General features: G+C 32.9%; 2 protein-coding genes across 2 annotated transcripts; both read left to right on the forward strand.

Moving 5' to 3' along the window:
• Positions 1 to 11,021: 11,021 nt before the first annotated feature.
• On the forward strand, positions 11,022 to 12,767 carry LOC122595615 (uncharacterized protein At4g06744-like). The gene has a single exon (XM_043768020.1). It carries the CDS (start codon positions 11,054 to 11,056, stop codon positions 12,521 to 12,523), a length of 1,470 nt encoding a protein of 489 aa, XP_043623955.1. The 5' UTR covers positions 11,022 to 11,053; the 3' UTR covers positions 12,524 to 12,767.
• A 3,986-nt stretch (positions 12,768 to 16,753) lies between these two features.
• LOC122598350 (polyadenylate-binding protein 2-like) lies at positions 16,754 to 20,872 on the forward strand. Its single transcript, XM_043770940.1, has 9 exons — positions 16,754 to 17,363; positions 18,329 to 18,447; positions 18,528 to 19,184; positions 19,275 to 19,352; positions 19,429 to 19,518; positions 19,612 to 19,749; positions 19,841 to 20,020; positions 20,103 to 20,291; positions 20,457 to 20,872. Exons 1-9 carry the CDS (start codon positions 17,108 to 17,110, stop codon positions 20,700 to 20,702), a joined length of 1,953 nt encoding a protein of 650 aa, XP_043626875.1. The 5' UTR covers positions 16,754 to 17,107; the 3' UTR covers positions 20,703 to 20,872.
• The last annotated feature ends 1,207 nt before the right edge of the window (positions 20,873 to 22,079 follow it).

Genomic DNA, 22,079 nt, shown 5'->3' on the forward strand with positions numbered 1-22,079 from the left:
CCAAACACATCCCAAACGACTTTAACACATCTCCAGGTCTTATGAACATCAAATACACTTAAAATAAGACCAAAATCACTCATTGAAAATACCAATTAATCTTTGAATCATTTACCACATAAATCAATCATTGAATCACCCGAATAACATGAAATCGATAACCGTTTAATCAATTAACCCAACCCAAACCCCATGGCCAGGATTGAATACTCATCTATGACTCATAAGATCATATTTCAAGGAGAATATTACCTATATTACCTGTAGAAGACTTAGGGGATTCAAGATCTTAACAAAACTCGATTGAAACGGCACGAAACAGTTGAATCTTCGCTTGGAAAGGGAGGGAGATCGGCTGGGGGTTCTCATACACACGTTGCAGCAGATTTTGTGATAATTAGGGCTTCCTAATTGCTTACTAACCCCTGGCCATCAGCCCATTATGTTACACTTGGGACCCCTCAACTTCTAAACTTCACTTTCTTAGCTTACCTTTCTACCGGGAGTCTTAACGATCTAACAAGCACTTAATTACTTAACGTCACTTTGATTACTTTCATTAAACTTCACATTTACATATTCATATTAAATACATAAGCATTTAATCATATAATCACATATAACACACATTTACTTAACGAACTTAACGTTAACTAACGGAAGGTCAAATAGTCAAACACGAAAAGTTCGGGATGTTACAGCAGACTAATTGTGGTAATGGGTTAATTTGTGATATGTGATGAGCTAACGGTGAAATGGGTCTGAAACTGCCACCGACGCCGTCAGCAGCGGTGATGGTGGCGGGTTTGTGAAAAAGAACAGAAATTGAAAGGGGTTTTGTGGATACTAGTGATTGTGTGTGTATATATATACTGCTTCATGAGCACTGCTCTCTCTCTCTCTCTCTCTATATATATATATATATATGTAAAATAAAACAAGTGTTAAAGTAGAACAAATTAAACAATATATTTTCCTTTAATAACAATCATTGTGCATCATTAAAATCATCGTGTATCAATATATATATGTGAATATCCGTGCATCAATTTTATCATGATCTAAGGGTCAAAATCTTGTATTATTTGTTTTACTTTAATACTTGTTTTACAATAACTAACCCCTATATATATACAGGGAAAAGTGAATATAAGGTTGTCCGACACTTAAGCTTAGGTGTGGAACCCCTCACATGCCAATATTTTATTATTTTTTGTTTAATGAATAAATGTTTGGACCCCCATGATATTTATGGTTTAAAAAATTAGTATGTGAGTGTTCCACACCGAAGCTTAAAGACCTGACAGTCTTATATTACCATCCCTATATATATATATATATATATATATTGATTAGGATCAAGTGTTGACAAGGTGCAAGGGGTGGTTATTGGCGGCAGATGGTGGAAGGGGTGTTGGATGTGGAGGGTTCATCACTTCATCCTGTTTAGCTATTTTTTTCTTTTAGTTTCCTTTCAACTCAAGAATGCCATTTTTTAATGTAATTTTTTATCCTTTCTTTTCCTATCCAATCTTTTTTTTTTTTTAAAAAAAAAAAAAATCTCGAGAATACAGTGTTAGTTTCATATGATTTTGACCCGATAGTTAATGAACTTCTCAATACCTTGATAAGAAAATGCATGTGGGGAACACACTTTAATTACGGGAGAACCTAAATATGCACGTACGTAGGAAATGTAGCGGGTATTTACTGTGTTTCGATTTTAGGACAACGCGGAAATTTGGTACAACTAATTGTTATTTTTATGCAAAACAATTTCTTATTCGTATTAGAGACAACATATATGCGTTCGTCAGAAGAAAATGTTGCTTTTGTTAGACATGTAAGAACTATAAGAAAATGTTGCTTTTATACATGTATTTTTAAATATGTCATGGCTAATTAATAGACACAAGACATGAACGAAAATAATAGTGTCTACGGACAATACAATACTCGTGAGTTTTCACAACATGCATCAAAAGAAAATGTTGCTTTTGTTAGAGAAAACATGCATTAGAGATTTAGACTATCCACAACAATGATGTCCATGAAAAATTTGTGGTGACATGGAGGATGTTTGTAGAAAGGATATTGTTTTGAGTGATGAAATGAAGGATATTCATCCTTGGGTATTTGTGGGGAAGGATGTGGAAGGATCAAGAGAGAGGATATTTATGTGTGTATTTATATTAATTGTATGTATATAAGTCATACTAGTCGTAATACTCGTACGATGTACCGTAGCTATATAGATGTATCATAAAGAAATTCGAATATGCATCATACATGATTCGTGGGTATGAAATAAATTGTGGTTAAAGTAAACCGATGATCGAATCTAAGTTATAATAAACAATGATAAATACTATATATGTTTAGTTAAAGTTTTGGATTTACATTAAACTTTTACAATCACATCATAATCGGAACTTATAAGCATAGTAGATGACGGTGAATAACCTTGTGATTTTAGACCGTAAACTCAAATTTTTGAAGTCTTCATGTTAATAACTTATTATACATAATATAAGTAATAGGATATGAAAAATTGACAAAGAAAAAAAGACAAACTTATTAATGAAAAAACGATGAATCAAATAAAGTTATAATGTGTTTTGTATCCATAAACCAAGAGTTATAGTTTAATTAGGAAATTGAATCTATATATAATTAAAAAAGCTACTTTAATATAAAATAAGTAAATTAAAAGGATATCTGTCAATCAAGAATTACAGCACGTGTCGTTTCAATAACTTATTATACGTAATATAAGTTATGTTACGTCTTTAAATATGTATGAATTAATTTACATTGAGTTGATAAGTGAAGAAATATATTAAATTAAATATAAATAAATATAAATATACAGAACCATAATTTGCTTTTAGAAGTTATATCTTGAAAGAAAAATCCATATATAAATAGAACCATAATTTGTTGTTAGACCTTGAAAAAAAAATACATACCATAGTTTATTTCTTTCGAATTGGAATTAGTCATGTAGATATCCATATTTAATAATTATTATATAAAGTACGTGGAAACTAATTAGGAATTCTAATTTGATTTAATTAAGAATACTAAAAGTGACACTTGTCGTTCAAATATGCCATGTGTCGATTAAATAATACCTTAATTATGTTTTAGTATATTGGTAGATGATGGACAAGATGTCTGTATAATAGTATAACTAGTCTTGATATCCGTACGTTGTACGGATTTTATATGTACATAAATATTAACTCTTTTATCTACATAAATATAAGATGCAAAATTAAAATAATCAAAATTTTAAATTTTATACCAAATTACCTAAACTAATTTATTATATCGATCTTACACGTATGTTTAACAAATAAAAATATTATTTTAAACATCCATGTGGCGTGTATATATTGAACGTTGAAAAGATTTTGATAGTTTTATTTTAATATTTTCATGTGTACACGGATAAATAATTTAGTAGATAGAATAATAAAATCAAGTAATCTTATAAAACAGGCAACGAAAACTTTTTAAAAGTAACATAAACAAATATATTCTCTAATAAATATCTAATCTAAGTTCTTAATATATCAACAAACAAATATAAAGAAAAAAAAGAGGAGAGAATTAGCACATAAAAAAAGGATAAAGGGAATTACCACTTGAGGTCATGAAAAACTACTATAGTACTATTGTCATCGGTTGAACAAATCATATTAGAACAAACTTACAATGATTGTGATTATAGGTTGTTAATCCTATGCGAATGAGTTTTTGCCGTTCAATAAAATTGATACGAAAAAGTTTCTCTTTTCTTTAGGTAATACGAAAGAGGTTTTAGTTTACGACATATATTAAAGTTTTAGGCAATTAGATTTTAGGTTTTGAGTAAATACACGTATATTTATATTTATATACATTAATAGTTTTTGTACATAATTAAGATTGTTCAACGATTATTTTATATTTTAATAAGTTTATTTATTAACTTATTAAAATATTTTAATAAGAGTTTTAATAATATTACCTAAAAGTATACATGTCGTTTTAGTATCGGACTACATGTTGATTAAAAAACTATTCAATCCTATTTTAGTTTATTGGTAGATACTGGTGATAGCATCTTCAATAATAAGCTTTCAATTGGCTTTTTTTTAATGTTCTTACCATTATTTTATGATATTAAATTATCAATGTTAGAAGAAGTATAAATGAATTCAAAATTGGTGTGAGTGTATTAGAATAAAGTTGTTTGATTAAAAGTTTGTCAAGTTGAAATTAAGTTATGTTCTCGATCTAATGGTAAAAAGCTATTTAAAACTTTTTTTTTCAAAAAAGAAAGACTTTTAATCAACCTACCACTAGATTTGCTTTGAATATATACTACAGGTTTAATTAGTAAAATAATGAATTATGTACTTTTTGAGATAAAAGAATATATAAAATGAATTACGTATGTCAGTATGTGACTGAGTTTTAAACTTTCAGTTGCAAATTCAATTTTAAACGGATCATTAAATTAAACTAAATAGTATGGGCCAAGGGCCAATCATATATTCATATTACAAAGGCTTATATCAACAATTTTGATGTGCATTGGGCTACAAATGAAAAAGAAATAGAAACTGAAAAAAGTAAACCCATATGGCCATATCATCTCTCTTCAGTGTTTACCTTTTTTATATGAAAGCCAAAGAAAAGATTAACCATGTTCCATGGATACCCATATCGGACTGTGCAGTATTAATAGCTGTACGGGTGCATGAAATATGGTGTTTGCTTTTAATATTGAAATAGATCTTGTTTTTAATCTAACAGTATTTGTAGAAATGAGTTATGAATATGGAGAAGAAAATTAGCAACCAATTTGAAAATAAGAATAGATAAACTTAAACCAATCACTATTTGACACACACAAAAAAAAAAACAAAAAAGATGGTAAGGGAAAGGATGAAGCCCCTCAAATTGTTTGTAATATGAGGGGTGAACAAAATGTCACGTGAGTTGCACATGATTGGGTTAATAAATTCTAGAATACAACTTATTATATAATTCATTCTATTCATTTTTTTTAAAAAAGAAAACTCAATAACACAGTGTAAATGAGTTGGGTTTAAGTTCAACTATTTGACACTATTATTAACTTATTATATTTGATTGGGTCTGAATTGAAGTATATAAACTATTAAACTCTAAATCGAACACACTTCGATTGCCATCCCGATTTATGGGTGCATAATTCATATCAATTTAAATGTTGTTTATAATATGTAAAGGCCAGATTGTATGTGATTAAGCCATATTGTTTTCTACCATTGCTTTAGAAGTCGACTCATGCAAACAATGGGAAGTCAATCATAGTGTTGAAAAGCACCACATTTAAGCGATAAGGATTCACAACCAATCAATAAAAAGATCCCAATGATGCACCTATATGTGCAAACTGCAAAGTAGCCCTCGATGGCTTTGTGTAGGCCCTTGTTTGTGAGATCGTTGAATTTATTCATTCAGTAATATAGAGCATATGAATTACAGACGGAAACATCAATTTCGTAATAGTTGCCTGCTACTTTGCAAAACAAATTGCCATCAAATACAGAAGATAACATAAGAGTTATATTTCTTAATTTGCATATATGTTCCAATGCCTAATTGAAAAGATTATATAGATTATAATTGTGCACGTTTGAAAGAGCACAAAATGGAAGATGGCTGTAAAACCAATATTTTATACAAAATGGCCAGTAAATAAAGATAATGTAATATACCGATTTTGACGTTAAGGGGTATTTTGTTTAAGGCATTTGTCAAGTTAAAGGTGAAATTTAAATCTTATTAGTCATGTTGGACGTGAAAATACTTTATCTACTCAGTTGTCAAAAAATCTTATTTATTTTAGAAGCATTAATATTCTTAATTAGACATTTTTTTAAAGTTTCTGCCTGAGGTATATTCATATCTATCTCCCAGATAAGCAGATATTGTGGGAATTTTGAAAAGGGTTTTGTTAAACGAAGCCTTAAGGGCTTTCGTTAAAATGCATTAAATAGTCGTATACTTAACATAAAATTTAGGGGGTGGACTTTTAATATAGAAATATACAACCTTTTTATGCACGCTAACTGAAGCCCTAAGGACTTTGTTTAGCATTTTCTTTTTGGAAAACCATAATCTAACATTTATAAAATTTGAGAGACTTCATACCTCGAGATCTTAATGTAACCAACCATCGATAGATAAATTGCTACTTAAAAAAAAACTTAGAGACTTTGAGTCTAAGGTTTAAATTTTGGTGTGAGTAGGCTATCAAAAATGACAACAGGGTTATTTTATAATGATTTTTATTTGAAATTGGAGTTGATATATGAATGAAATGCCGCCTAACCTACATTAACTGTTTAAGAAAATGTATAAAATTAAAATATATATTGTCGTTTTACCTGTCAAACCCAAAGGGTGAGCATCTATAATATAAATAAAAGAAAAGGTCGATGGTACATTTGACACTTCTAATCTTCCTCTTTGAGCCTAATTCTCCTTCTAATCTATAATTAATTATATTATATTAAAATTCACATACGTTAACAAAGTTAGATTACAATCTTGATACGTATTGAATACTTTTAAATTATATCGTAACGCAGGCTTAAAAATCGAAAAAGTCCTAGAAAAAACCTCATATATTCTCAACAAAAAAAAAACCTACGATCAACTACCAAAAAGAGTTTTTTTATATATATATACTTTGTTCATATTTAATCATTATTATTATTATTTAATTGAATTTTTATGTTAATGTTATTATGATCTCTTTTAACTTAGTTTGTTGTCCATGATAGGTTCATTATGACTTCTTATTTAACAACAAAAAATAAGATCGACTACATTAGTTCATCTTAATGATCTAAAGCCAACACATGTTAACCAAATCAAAACGATCGAGATGGTCTTTGTTGATGAATTGGTATGTATTCGTCAAATTATATTTGTTCTTTTTATTGAGCTTAACTCTAAATCGTTTAGTATAAAATTGTTGTTTGTATTTGTAGTAAGTGTAGATATAACAAACTGTAAAACTTTTATTTAACTAAAGTTGGAAAAAAAGAGGTAAACTGAAATAAATATTTATATATAGTTAGTTTTAATATGTTTCTTCTTTAGTTTTCGTATTGGTTAAATTGTGATATTAGTCATATTGATGGTTACTTAAATCATACTTTTACTATGTGAATTTTTAAATCGTCTAAGTTGTGCATCTTTTTTTTTAATCAACCAACTGCATTCTATGGATGTTTATTGTGTGTGATAACTAAATTGTAGTATACTTTTATGTCAGAACCTATCATCATTCATTATTTGCCATATCTTGAGTTCTTTTATCATGATTTTATAGCTTAAGATGTTGTGAGGTTAAGTAATAGTGTGCAAGTCAAAGATTTTATGTTTTATTTTTAGGTTTTTTAATTTTATTCAGTATATATTTAATATACTTGAATTCTAATTTTTTAGCTTTAATTAATATATTTTGGGACTACTCAACCATTGGACAAACCTCAGAACTAGTATAACTTACAAAACTAAATCGATCATTTATCTTTTATGATTTATTTTTAAAAGTTATCTTTGATGTTATTGATTGTACACAGTCAGACATACACTAATGTTTAATGTAATTAGAAAGATTCAAATGTGTAACTACTAAAATAATAACTAAAACCGAGTGGTGAATATTTTCACAATAATTAGGATAGTATTGGTGCGATACGACGGTGCAATAGCGGCGGCATTGGTGGTGGTGACGTGGCTGGAGCGGTGGCAGTGGCGATTTGTGGTGGCGATGCGCAATTATTAGTGGCGGCGACAACTAGTTTAAGTTATTGATGTAAAGTACTTTTGATAAATTGTTGAAACTTAATTATTGAAAGTTGAAACTTAAAATTTAACAAAAATTGAATTTGCTTTATAATATAAATATAAAACAATTTTTGAGATCGTTGTATTTTGCAGTTCTTCTGGATATTTTATATGCTTGATTACATAGTGTCTAGTAAGGAATTAGGTGGTGGCATGTAATGCCTTGGCTCTCTGGTGTATGTGTATAATTTTTTCCTGCCTTTCTAGTCTCTAGGGGTATAGAATAATGGGTGTGTATGGATAAATAAGTAAATTTATATATTTTCAAAAATTCTGAACTTTCAACAATATCTAATAATTTTTATAAATGAGTATAGATATATAGAAGACATTCTTGCAAGGTAGAAGTTAGACAAAAACAATAGAGTAAAAAAACAAAAATCTAATACCCTCCTAACAAAGACACCCACCATTGGCCTAGGGTCTGTCGAGCACATGTGAAGTAATGCAAATTGCAAGCTTATTGGGATGATGTAGACCAAAGTTTTGTCGGATAATTACGAGAAGTGGTTTTGATACCATAATAATTGATTTATTATTTTTTAAGATAAATTTCGTTTGGAACTTCATATGTCGTGATTCGACAGCAAAAAGTCTGACGTACGTTGTCTTAACTGGGTCCGCGCTATATAATTCCTTGAAACAAAAATACTTATTTCAAATAACCGATGGGGAAAACTCCCTACTAATACGCCTGAAGGCATGACGATTAATAGGGGTAAACTCTGCACTCTTAGACTTAAAACTGAGCATATCTAAGCCAAACCCTCATATAAGGACTTTCTATGTCTAACCCAAAGCTTGAACACAAGACATCTTGAATAGAGAATGTCCTTTCAATGACTGAACTAATACTCAAGGACTTGAATGAAGGGATATCACATAATTGATTTATTTGACATATGTTATCGACTTGTATAATATATTATAGATTAAAATTTTAAAGTGTGTTAGATAAATCAACATTTGTGAATTGTGATACGAATATCACTTGCCATCAATATATCATACAGCTCATCACTCGCCTTCATCCGTGGTTTTTTTTTCTTTGGTTTTAGCCTAGGTGGATTAAGCAATTTCAATACATTTTGAATTGTGTGGAATCTCTCTGGTATAATGAAATGACAAGACTCGATTATGAAAAATAATTTTTTTTTACTTCATAGCAAATCTCGCGGAGGGGCATTATTGCCCTCGTCGAGATCAAAAGTCAATGCTGAATCAAAAAAACTGATCGTGTCGAGGTCAATAATTCCCCTCAGCGATTGCATTACAAACTCACAACATTTGATCTCCACACATCAAATTATTTTACCAAATTCAAAATGGACAAATGCTAAACAACAAAACATTCAAAAGCTTTCGATTCATCAAGTGTACGTTTTACAGAATAACGGGCCATTTATCTGTTTTACCAAACAACTCAAACCTTCATTTTGACACTAAATTCACCATGACCATGATACAAAATCTGAAAGTACACAAATTACACATATTTATCAAGTTCCAAAATACCAACTTTTGTCACAAGAGCCATTGAGGGTGGGATGAACTAAGTCTCCATCAAAAATATTATTCTTTCATGAATGGCCTAAAATACTTTCAAGTCTACTAGCACTTCAAGAGTCAATACTTCAAATCAGCTAGAATTAATTCCTTCTTCCGGAACCACCTATAAAATGGTAAACAAACTAAACATAACCAAATATATATATATATATATATACAAAGGAGGACAAAAACACAAAAGACTATTGCATGTAGCCAATGGTACTGTCATACCATCACTTGCATACTCACTTTTGCGTTAACAACACATACATAAATCCATATACGCTAAACAATAATCAAAGAGGTTTTTAAGCATCATCTCTATACAACAAGAGGTTCTTAGGCCTCATCTCAGTACAACTATGGGGTTCTTAGGCCCCGATCTCAAAACTAGGTCATACCGTCGAATTGAATACCACATACAGAATTCACCATCATATGGTAATTGACTCAACACACATATAAGAGTATGCAAGTTTACTCACCTTCTCTGTGACTAACAACAATCAAGATTGCTACAACACAATTGACAAAACTTTCAACCTGGCAAATCAACACAATATGCATATAAAAGTTTATTCACAATCTTGGCTAACTCACTTAGTCATGCTATCGATTCACTATCATTCATATCCATATCTTACCCATTCTCTTCGAGTTGACTCATTTTTAAATCTCATTTAACAAATTTCTATCTTCTATAATCATCAATCTCAACTATCCATCATTTTGCTAAAATCCCATTTTACCACCACTATGATTAAACTTGATTTGTTATTAATATTTCTTTAAAGGAATTTCTTGGATTTGAACGAACACTCCTGAAGAAATATTGAACTGGAATTAAAATGGAGATAGAAAGAGATAGAAAAAAATGAGTCAAAACAAGAAAATGGTTGACACTTTCTCTAAGTGCCACACCCTCTTTCATTTTTTTTGATGGGTATGATATCTGCTATCAACTAAATTTTCAACTAAATCAACCCTAACTCAAACTTAAATACTAGGTAATTATTTTAATGTTAACATTACAAAGATGAGTTAATTTATTTGTCTTAAAATTCTTAGGATGTTACATATATAGCACCATTATCATCTTTCATAGTCGCTTGTATAATATCGTTGTTATTGATATCAAGCCCAGACATAACTGATCAAAACTGTTTGGTTTTATCCTCAATTTTATTTTTTTTCATTCAATGCCTTGTTCGTTTATGGTTTATTCAAGTGAAGCCTGTTAAATTTTTATTGTATATACGTTTCCATTTAGAATGTGAATATAATTTTCATTATTTAAACTAAAGGTAATGTATGTGAAAGCAACATGTATATGCTTCAAGACGGCTTCAATCATCGAGTACACAATTGGCTGTAATATTGCCGTATAAATGTTGAAAGATGACAACAGCTGAAACTTAAAATAAGTCTTGTTATATGTTAACTGATTGTTGTAAGAAAAACATGTATTTTAGGGAAAAACATGACAAAAAAAAATACACCAACTTTACGTCGTATATGCATCCCGTGAAGTGCTTTCTTCATTTATATAAACGGATTCCTTTATCTTTCTTTGAGTCCACTATCGATCAGCGACTAAAAGATGAGTGGCGGCTATACATTTTTGCTCCTCATTTGCATCACTTATTTTCTTACTACCAATGCCGATGAACAACTTGTCCATAGACAAGCTATCGAAATAATCATTGGTGGTGGTGGTACTCCTTCGTCACCACCACCAGAAATGCCAGATTGTCCCCCACCCTCTCCCCCTCCATGCCCCCCACCCCCTCCCCCTCCATGCCCCCCACCCCCACAACCACCAAAACCTCGATCACATCCTCCACCCTCACCACCAAAACCACCATCACCACCAAAACCTCCATCACATCCTCCACGGCCATCGCCAAAACCACCATCACCAGTACCATTAGATGGATTTGAAAGCGAACTACTTCGACGAGTCTTCCCAGTAATCCAAGCCTTCAGAAAGAAGATAACAGATGATCCCTTGCATATAACCGATACATGGCAGGGCAAAGATATTTGCGGCAAGTATAAAGGCTTCGTATGCGGTATCCAACCCAATAAAAAGCAAAAAGCCGTCGCAGGGGTCAAATTCAACAACTTCAAATTCTATGGCCCAAACTTAACCATATCCGAATTCCTTTTTGGCTTAAAAGACATAGTTTTCTTCCATGCAAACTCAAACAACTTCACGGGAACCCTCCCAGCCCGTATAGGCGAACTTCCTTTCTTTTATGAACTCGACTTAAGTAACAACAAATTCACGGGTGCGTTCCCTTACCATGTCCTCAATGCCCAAAAGCTACAATTTCTTGATCTTCGTTTCAACACATTTGAGGGCGTTGTTCCTCCGCAAATCTTTCTTATCAATCTCGATTTGTTGTTCATAAACAACAACAAATTCGTTCAAATGCTGCCCGAGAACCTTGGCTCCACGACCGCGCTTTACTTAACCCTGGCTAACAACAAGTTCGTTGGTAACATTCCTAAAAGTATCGGCCAAGCTTGCAATACTTTACTTGAGGTTCTGTTTTTGAACAACCAGTTAACGGGTTGTCTGCCGTATGAAATCGGGCTTTTGAAAAAGTCAACGGTGTTTGATGTCGGATCTAATATGTTAACCGGCCCAATCCCACATTCGTTTCAATGTTTGAAGCAAATGCAACTTTTGAACTTGGCCGGGAATAAGTTTTATGGACCGGTTCCGGAAGCAGTGTGTTGTCTCCCTAAGCTATCGAATTTTACGATATCTTATAACTATTTTACACAAGTTGGGCCGCAGTGTCGGGAGTTGATCAAGAAAGGGGTTCTTGATGTGAAAATGAATTGTATTTTGGATCTTCCAAACCAAAGAACGCCTGCTGAATGTAAGAAGTTCTTTTCGAGTCATCATACTTGCCCGGATGAAAAGTCTCTGGCTTACGTTCCTTGTGCTGTAGGACTTGAAAGTAACGAACTCAAGTCCTCAGATACCGAATGGAATAATGGTCCTGCGCCGGCGCAGGCTCCAAGAGCGCGAAGTTATGGCTCTCTTTCGCCACATTAATCAATGACGTTAAGTTGATAAATATTACCAGAATGCTAAGGAAATTTCTGTTGGTAGTAATCCTTTTTTCTGGTAGATATATACATGTACAATTAGATAAGTGTTATACGTAAGTATTTACCTTCGTTTTTATCTTTTTTCTACTTTAATTTCTTGTTGTAATATGTAAAAATAATTGACCAAGTTCATGGAGGTCGGGACTTTAAGTTTATTTCGAAATGCATGTAGATAATATTTATCTGTACATAGTTCTTTCTAAAAAGGTCAATAACATATTCTCTCCGTCTCATTTTAATTGTCCAAATTTGACTTGTCAAGTCTTCTGCCTTCAAATTTGACCGTAAATATTTTCGTATATATTCTTTAACACTTTGTTATAAAATATATGAATGAATTGAGTTTTAGATATACTTTTCATTAATATAAATTTCATCAAACTAATATATAACACAAATACGGTCAAATTTTAAAGAAAAAGACTTGAAAAGTCAAAATAAAATATTTAAAATGAGACGAAGGGAATATAATAATAACAACGTACAATAAGAACAATAGTAATAATGATAGTAATGTAGACTACGTTGGACTATATTACTAAAAAGTCGACGTTTATAGTCGTCGGTGGTAGTCTATTACTTAGGCTCATTATATGTCAATTTCATAGCTGTAATGTTTGTTGCCTTTTGGTCCACGCTTAGTCGTTGCTGGTCCATAATTTGTGATATTTATACAGTAAGTTATAAGTACTTCGTAAACGTAGTAATGCAATTGTGAAAAACAATTCTTTTTTTTTAAAGGTATTCACCCCTGTTCTGCTGTTCATGTAACATTATACTCCGTATCAAATTAATAAAATAAGCAATCTAGTGTAAATCCAAATTGACTTGACATAATCCATGCACTCACCGTGCAACAACCAAAAAAGAAACAATTTTTTTTTGTAAATGTTCAATTGATATAAAGGGAAAACCTTAATTAGATTTGTATATATAGATTAAAAAGAAAGAAAGAAAACATTAGATTTGTATTGATATATAAAAGGTTATTGAAAAAAATAACCTTATATATATATATATATACTACTATATAAAGCAAACTGCCCTTCTCCTTTAAGTAATTAAGAACCTGAAATGACCATATTACCCTTCTTATTTATTCACTAATTTAAATATCTTTACTTATATACCTATAATACCCTTAATAAAATAAACTACAACATAGATTTTCCAATCCTTAAATAACCATATTAACCCTTACCGCCGCACATCATCGCCACAATTGCCGCAATCACACCTTTGTCGTTACCACCATCACCGCTGCATCGCACGGGCACCCCGTCTCGTATATATTGAAATAAACTTGTTACCACTAATCATGATGCAACTAACAACACACATGATTACCCCTTAAAACTCTTAAAAATAATAGCAAAACTTGTCAATACTTGCTTGTATTTATTAATGCCAACGCATTTTTTAAACTTGGCAGATAGAATAAACGATTACACAATTAGCTCATATTTTAGGCATTTGATATCGACTTTTACATTTTGAAATGCATGAGTGAGGACCGGCATGTGACAACCGTAATTTTCAATATTAAAACTCTTTTGGTTTACTCTAGCTTTAATGTACAACCAAACTAGCTTAAACCAACCCCCCCCCCCCCCCCCCCCCCCCACACACACACACACACAATTAGCTCATATTTTAGGCATTTGATATCGACTTTTACATTTTGAAATGCATGAGTGAGGACCGGCATGTGACAACCGTAATTTTCAATATTAAAACTCTTTTGGTTTACTCTAGCTTTAATGTACAACCAAACTAGCTTAACCCCCCCCCCCCCGCATGATATTAGGTAGACGTGATCTAGTAAACTTGTATCTTCATTATTCATCCATAATATAATTGTGTTAATTACGTTATCTTAGAAAGTAAGAGAGTTAAGTAACATCAATTTATAATGCATGCTATAAGTTCTTATTGACAAATTTTCAGAGTGCAAATAAGGCGCTTTTGAAAATACAAGTAAAACTTTAAGTGAAAGTAATGCATGTAAAATTCTTTACTCGCTCTTTGGTTACCCAAAAACAAATTGATGAGATAATGATAAATATGTCTAATAAAAATGTCTAAAATTGAACTCATTTTTTTTTTTGAACAACAGTTGTGGTTGGACTCAGTGACATGTCTCTTCATCGTTCGGTAGAGATCGACCACGTCACTAGCATAGTCAATCCGAGGGCATGACAAGCGGTGGAAGTTTCACTACCGTTAGGTCGCGTTTGGCTCGCAGATTTTGATGGAATCTGATGGAATTGGAATTGAATTTCATTCCTTATTAAATTTGGTTGCTCAATGATGAAGGAATATTATTCTGTTAGAATGTAAACATTTCCTTAATTGATGGAATCTCCATTCCATGGGGATGAGGGAAATAATCTCATTCCGTCCATCATTTAAATATTTGAAAAATGAAAAACATTTCGTCAAATTCCATTTCATCCCTAAACATTTCGTCAAATAATCTCATTGTGTCATGGGTGTGTGCTTATGGCTATAAGCCTATAATGGTCAAAAAAACAATTCCACATTTCCACCCCTAAACAAAAAATGATCGGATAGCTACTGTGTGTAGGGAAAAGAAGAGAAAAATACATGACTTTGGGCTTTAACCTCAGGCCCAAATGGGAAAATATTGGATTAATTCTTCGGCCAATATGAATCTATGATAATAATTTGAGAGCAAGCCCAACCAATAAAGATTGATGTCAGTCGTTCCGTTGTTCAAAGCAAACAAGAGCAGCTCCATACTCAAACGATACATCATGCATAGAGCCCAAAATATATGGGGCCTAAGATTTATATATGGTAGTAAGCCCAATTCTTTTACTATACCGCTGGTTTTATTTTCGATGGAAGCATGAAATGGGAATTCATGTCCATGACCATAACATCAAGCCCATAATCTTTATCCATTTGCTATTGCTAAATAAAAAACACTTATAGGAGTAATTTCGTAAACTGAATACGCCGTATAGTATTTGTAAAGTGATCCTCAATAGCTTGTTTAAAGGGATAAAATGGTTTAGCCGTTAAATATGCATGATTAATATTTGTAAACTTGAATAGGTTCTCCAAAGCTAAGATCCATCATCATAGTAAAAATAAACATATTTTTACATTTAGTTTTCTTATTTCAAGGACCTAATTTATAGTTACACATTCATCATATAAGACCCATAATATTATAATAATTATAACGATACTGACATAAACTTAGTTCAAAAATAGGTGCCTATAGGCAGGTTTATGTGTTTTTTTTTTTCCTTTTACTTTTCAATATGAAACTATCTTTATCACATGTTATATATAAAGACATATCAAATAGAGGTCTAGCAAGGTTGCTATTAAGCATGGTAGCCAACCTGATATCTGTGATGGACAACTCAAATAGATTACTAGTTGGAGTAGAGAATGTAAGGATGTAGTGTGAATATTCTAACTAAAATGTAAGAGTAAGTATTTTTTTCAAAATAAAGTGATTATTATAAATATCGGCCGACGTATCATTGATATATCGGATATCGGGGGTATACCTTTACCAGATTTCACATATCGGTCATATATATATTGGCTTTCGTCAATTACGTTCATTATCGGGATTTAACGGCCAGGATTAAAGTTTATCGGTCAAACGAAGGGTTGACTTTTTCCTTTTTATGTTTAAAACCTTACTTTTTACAATTTTAAAAGACTTGTATAATTCGATTGTAAATAGTCTTATGTGTTGTAAAATTTTCAGTTTATTATTCTATTTTTGTTTATCTTATTAACTAAACAGTAGCTTAAACCAAAAGGTAAAAAAATATACAAATTATAAATATATATTCCTACCACGACTGATATATTGCTTCAAGGGGGTCGACCGATATATCACTATGGCTGATATTTACAACGTTGGTGGTGGCTGCATCCGTTTATGTTCGATATCTTGGAACCGGGATAACAATTCTTTCTTTTATTTGTTTCAACCAGGGTTTGAACCTACAAGCACATGAGTCTACTCTGTAGGTCATTTGGCAAAGATATGAATTCTTAGAACATAAACATATAGCCCTTTAAGTTAACATTACATTCACAATCAACCCCTCAAATATAGCGCACATGTGCCTCTCAACCCTCGACTTGCCATTTTTATACATCTTCTCAAACCCTTATCTCACCCCTTTTCCCCAAAATTACACACCCTTTTTTCTCTCTCCTTTTGTTCACCCGCCGTAACCTAGCGGCGCACCGCCGTTACATAGTCGGATCTCCGGCTAAATCTATCCATATCTATATCTATCCTTCCCTCGTTCCCTTCAACAAAAGCAAAAAAAAAAAACATATTTAAAAACCTTTATAAAAAAATTTATATAAAAAAAAATATTCAGGGTTTGTTAAGTTACTATCTGGGGTTTGATCTTTATATATAAAGTTTCAAGATTTATAATAAGAAGGGAAGAGGGAAGTTATAAAATCCAAAAAAAAACTGAAAAATCTTGAAAAAACTTAAATTTTATTTTAGGGTTTTGAAATGGCGGCGCAAGTTGTGACTCAGCAACAACAACAACAACCAGGTCAAGCAGTCAACAATGGTGGCGGTGCTGGACAGCCGCAGTTTGTGCCGACATCATTGTATGTTGGAGATTTGGAAGTGAATGTGACAGATTCACAGCTGTATGAGCTGTTTAATCAGCTGGGTCAAGTTGTTTCTGTGAGGGTTTGTAGAGATTTGTCTACCAGAAGGTCCCTTGGTTATGGCTATGTTAACTATGTCAACCCTCAAGATGGTTTGTTTCTATTTTCTATTTCCCCCCTTTTTTTTGTTATATATAATTGTGTGTGTGTGTGTGTGTGTATATATTTATGTTTTGGAAATGATAGTTATTGCAGATATGGTGTTATTTGGATTGTGTATATCAGTATATGTATGTGTATGTTTGTATTCACCTTTATGATGGTTGTTGAATATATAGATAATTGATATAATGTTAATTTGAATGTGTGTCTGTATGTATGCTTTTTGTGTTGATATGTAGATAGAATGGTAAACCTGAATGTGTTTGTGTATGTATACGGATACGTGTTTTTGAAATGATGGTTTTGAATGATTAAGCAAATATGATAATACATGGTTGTTTATAGTATGGTGGATTTATGTGTGTTTAATTAGTATATGATGGTATTTGACTCCATATCATTTGCCAATTAGTATTACGATGGACGATGGTTATCGAAAGTTGATTTTATTGTTTCTTCTAAGTAAAGTGTGTTTATGTGAGATTGTGAGATCATTATTGAATTGTTATGTGACCGATGTTATTTCTGTGTAAAGAAATATGTTTGTTATGTGGTTGATGTTATGCATTGGTGTATTGTGTTATTATGTAATGATTAGGGATTTTGGAGGTGTAGTATGGAAATTAAACAGCATGATTGTTTTTCATGACTTATGTTTTGTGCTGTAATTAAAATGAATATGGAGTAGATATTGGATTGAGGACTTCATAATGCTGTCTTGATAATGAAGCAAGGAATTAGAGCTGATTGGCTTGGTAAAGCCATTAAATGAACTAGGTTCTGTCATTACATGATCTTTTCCTTAAACTTCTTTTAATTGTCGGATGATGTGGGTTTTGTAATTCATTCTGGATTTATTGATAGCGTATGAAAAGCTAAAGGTTTTCTTTCTCAACAATGTAGCTCTCAAAATTCCCTAATACTAACTAGTGGATCTTTTTTTGGTGAATGACAGCTGGAAGGGCTATTGAGGTGCTCAACTTCACACCTCTGAATGGAAAGGCAATAAGGATCATGTATTCTCACCGTGATCCCAGTGTTCGCAAAAGTGGTTCTGGAAATATTTTTATTAAGGTATCTAAACATTGGCATCTATAATGATTTATGACCAAGCATTGTTTCTGTTGGTGATTAACTTCATTTTTCTTTTTCAGAATTTGGATAAAGCGATTGACCAGAAAGCACTTCATGACACTTTTTCAACATTTGGAAATATCCTCTCTTGCAAGATTGCTACTGACTCAACTGGTCAGTCAAAGGGGTACGGGTTTGTGCAGTTTGAAGCTGAGGAGTCTGCACAACAAGCTATCGAGAAGCTCAATGGCATGCTCCTGAATGACAAACAAGTCTATGTGGGTCCTTTCCTACGAAAGCAAGAAAGGGACATGGCGTCTGACAAGACTAAATTTACTAATGTCTTTGTTAAAAATCTCTCTGAAGCAACAACTGACGACGATTTAAACAAGGCATTTAGTGAATATGGAACAATCACTAGTGCTGTTGTAATGAGGGATGCCGAGGGTAACTCTAAATGCTTTGGATTTGTTAACTTTGAGAATGCTGATGATGCTGCGAAAGCTGTAGATGGTCTGAACGGGCAAAAGTTTGATGACAAAGAGTGGTATGTTGGAAAAGCCCAGAAGAAGAATGAAAGGGAGCAAGAGTTAAAACAAAAGTTTGAGCAAACAATGAAGGAGGCTGTGGACAAATCGCAGGGGCTGAACCTGTACATAAAGAATTTAGATGATACTATTTCTGATGAAAGCCTCAGGGAATTGTTTGCTCCTTTTGGTAACATAACTTCCTGCAAGGTCTGTTCATTAAAAAGCACCCGAAACATATATGTTAAATATAGCGATTGAAGTGAAAGATGATTCTTATCTTTCGTTTTTCATCAACAGGTTATGCGAGATCCTAATGGTACTAGCAAAGGCTCTGGTTTTGTTGCCTTTTCAACTTCCGAGGAAGCTTCTAGAGCAGTAAGTGGCCATTTTTGCAGTTATCTATATTACTTTTTGTGTGTAAATGGTTGATCTTATCTGTCTGGTTTTTAAGCTTATGGAGTTGAACGGAAAGATGATTGCCAGCAAACCTCTTTATGTAGCTGTTGCGCAACGCAAAGAAGATAGAAGGGCACGATTGCAGGTTTGTTCATAATACTGTTTTATTTGTTCTTGCTGTTTAAGTACGATATCATACATATTAATAACATTGTAATTTGTAATTCTATCAATGCAGGCACAGTTTTCCCAGATGCGCCCAATTGCAATGGCCCCTGCCGGAGCTCCTCGTATGCCAATGTACCCCCCTGGTGGTCCTGGTCTAGGTCAACAAATGTTTTATGGTCAAGCTCAGCCTACTTTCATCCCTCCTCAAGTAAATTATCATTTTGCCTTTACGATTTGATCAACTATAATCACGTTCACTATGTATTTTTCTTACGCTCTCTTTGGTTATGCCTCGGTAGCCTGGTTTCGGTTATCAGCAGCAACTTGTTCCTGGGATGAGGCCTGGTGGAGGGCCAATGCCAAACTTTTTCATGCCAATGGCTCCTCCAGGCCAGCAGGGGCAGCGTCCAGGCGGCAGGCGTGCTGGTATTCCTGGTCAACAGAATCAGCAACAGCCCATTCCCATTATGCAGCAGCAGGTGTGTTATATCACTCTTTACTTGCTACCGTTTGTTCAAAGTTGAATTAGAAAACCTCATTGAGTTTTTTTTGGGACAATAGATGATTCCAAGAGGGGGCAGAGTGTATCGTTACCCACCTGGTCGAAATGTTGGTGATGTGTCAATGGGTTCTGTTCCATATGATATTGGGAACGGTATGCAGTTGCGTGATGCTGGAATCTCACAGCCAATTCCAATTGGTGCTTTGGCTTCTGCTCTTGCAAATGCTTCTCCAACGGAGCAAAGGACAGTAAGCCCCTCCACTTTCTTATATACTTTCAAAAGTTTTAGCATCTTCTCACCTGAAGGATTTTCTTGCAAAAAAATACTTGATTCTGTTATTTTCTATAATATTTTTATGCGGAAATACTAGTTTGGGATAAATGTTTGATGGGTTTGAGGTTGACTTTTCCAGATGTTGGGTGAAAATCTGTACCCACTAGTGGAACAGCTGGAAGCTGAAGCAGCTGCAAAGGTGACAGGAATGCTTTTAGAGATGGATCAGACAGAGGTTCTTCACTTGCTCGAATCTCCAGATGCCCTCAAGGCAAAGGTTGCGGAGGCCATGGAGGTTCTCAGGAACGTCTCTCAACAGCAACAGGCCGGTGGCCCTGCTGACCAACTTGCTGCATTGTCATTGAATGATGGCATTGTTTCTTAAAGACAAAGGAGGCGTTTAGTCAGAAGATTTCATATTATGCTAGTTTCATTAAAGCTGGATTTTTTGTTTTTGAAGATTGTTGACCTTCGTCTGCTTTTTGTGGTGTTACATTAACTGTTACGTGTGGTTGAAACCGATACTTATTTATGAGTTACTTTATTTTTTCTGTTCTTCTTCTGTGGTGATAAAGCTTGCTGCAATAACGGAGTAGTTTGTCTGTGTTAGTGCCTTGGTGGTAATTTATGTTCATTGCCTTTATCAAATATCTGGAAACATTATTGGCAAGATTGATAAGAGGCTTTAAAATTGTTCTAACCTGTTTTGAAGTGATGCCGTCTACACAAGTATTTTGTGTTGAATGTTCAAATGTGCTGAGCAATATAGTTGCAAATTACAAGGGTTCGGCATTCATTAAGGTCTATGAATAGGTTCTTGACAAAGAAGGATAAACGTTAATAAAACAGTTTTATTTGTCATCTTTCCGCGTTGATAAAGCTTGCTGCGGTTTCTTTTACTTAATTTATTCGCTTCAGGATCTTTTACTTTATTTTATATGTAGTGATAAAGTTCGTTGCAGTATTCTTGTAGTGATGCAGTGTGTTCGTGTTGGTGGTAAATTATGTTTATCACCTATTCGGAAACATTACTGGCAAGATTGACACTAGGCTTATTGTTATATCCTTTTTAAGAATGATATAATGTCTACATAGGTATTGTGTGTTGAATTATCAAACGTGCCGAACAATATCATTACACTTTGCAAGGGTTTGGCAATAGTTAAGGTTTCAAATAACAGTTACTAGTGCAACCAAGGTCACATTGACAAATGATAAATGTGAGTAATCTAGTAGGCTTACATGTATGTTTAAAAATCAGATGCACATGATTGGTCAAGATTTCGATAGAGAAGAATAATGATTGTATGTAATTTCTCTTTTTATAGTTTATCCATTAATCATATCTCATTGTCAACATCATATTTGTAGGTATGTTTGCAGCCTATATGTATGAGCATGGTACCCGCGCAATGTGGCGGCGATGACATTAGTTGCGATGTGGTAGCGTCGGCGTCAAGTGGTGTTGGTAATTGATACAAAGATATTTGATTTTTAGGGATAGTGAATATCTTTTAAAAGATTATGGAATACCCCACCATTTGACACCTATGCAAGTGTCCCAACACCACAAACAATACTGACAACATTACTAGCTTTAGAATGTGACTACACACAAAAATTAAGAAACCAACAATTCCTTTTATTCTCTTGTAAACCGTACAAAACAAGTTGCAGACACTTTTATTATTATTATTATTATTTTTATATATATCTTTTGTTGATCCCTACGATACATGGATAAATTGTATACTTTTTTTGG

The sequence above is a fragment of the Erigeron canadensis genome, chromosome 4 (genome assembly GCF_010389155.1).
Source record: "Erigeron canadensis isolate Cc75 chromosome 4, C_canadensis_v1, whole genome shotgun sequence".
NCBI lineage: Eukaryota > Viridiplantae > Streptophyta > Magnoliopsida > Asterales > Asteraceae > Erigeron > Erigeron canadensis.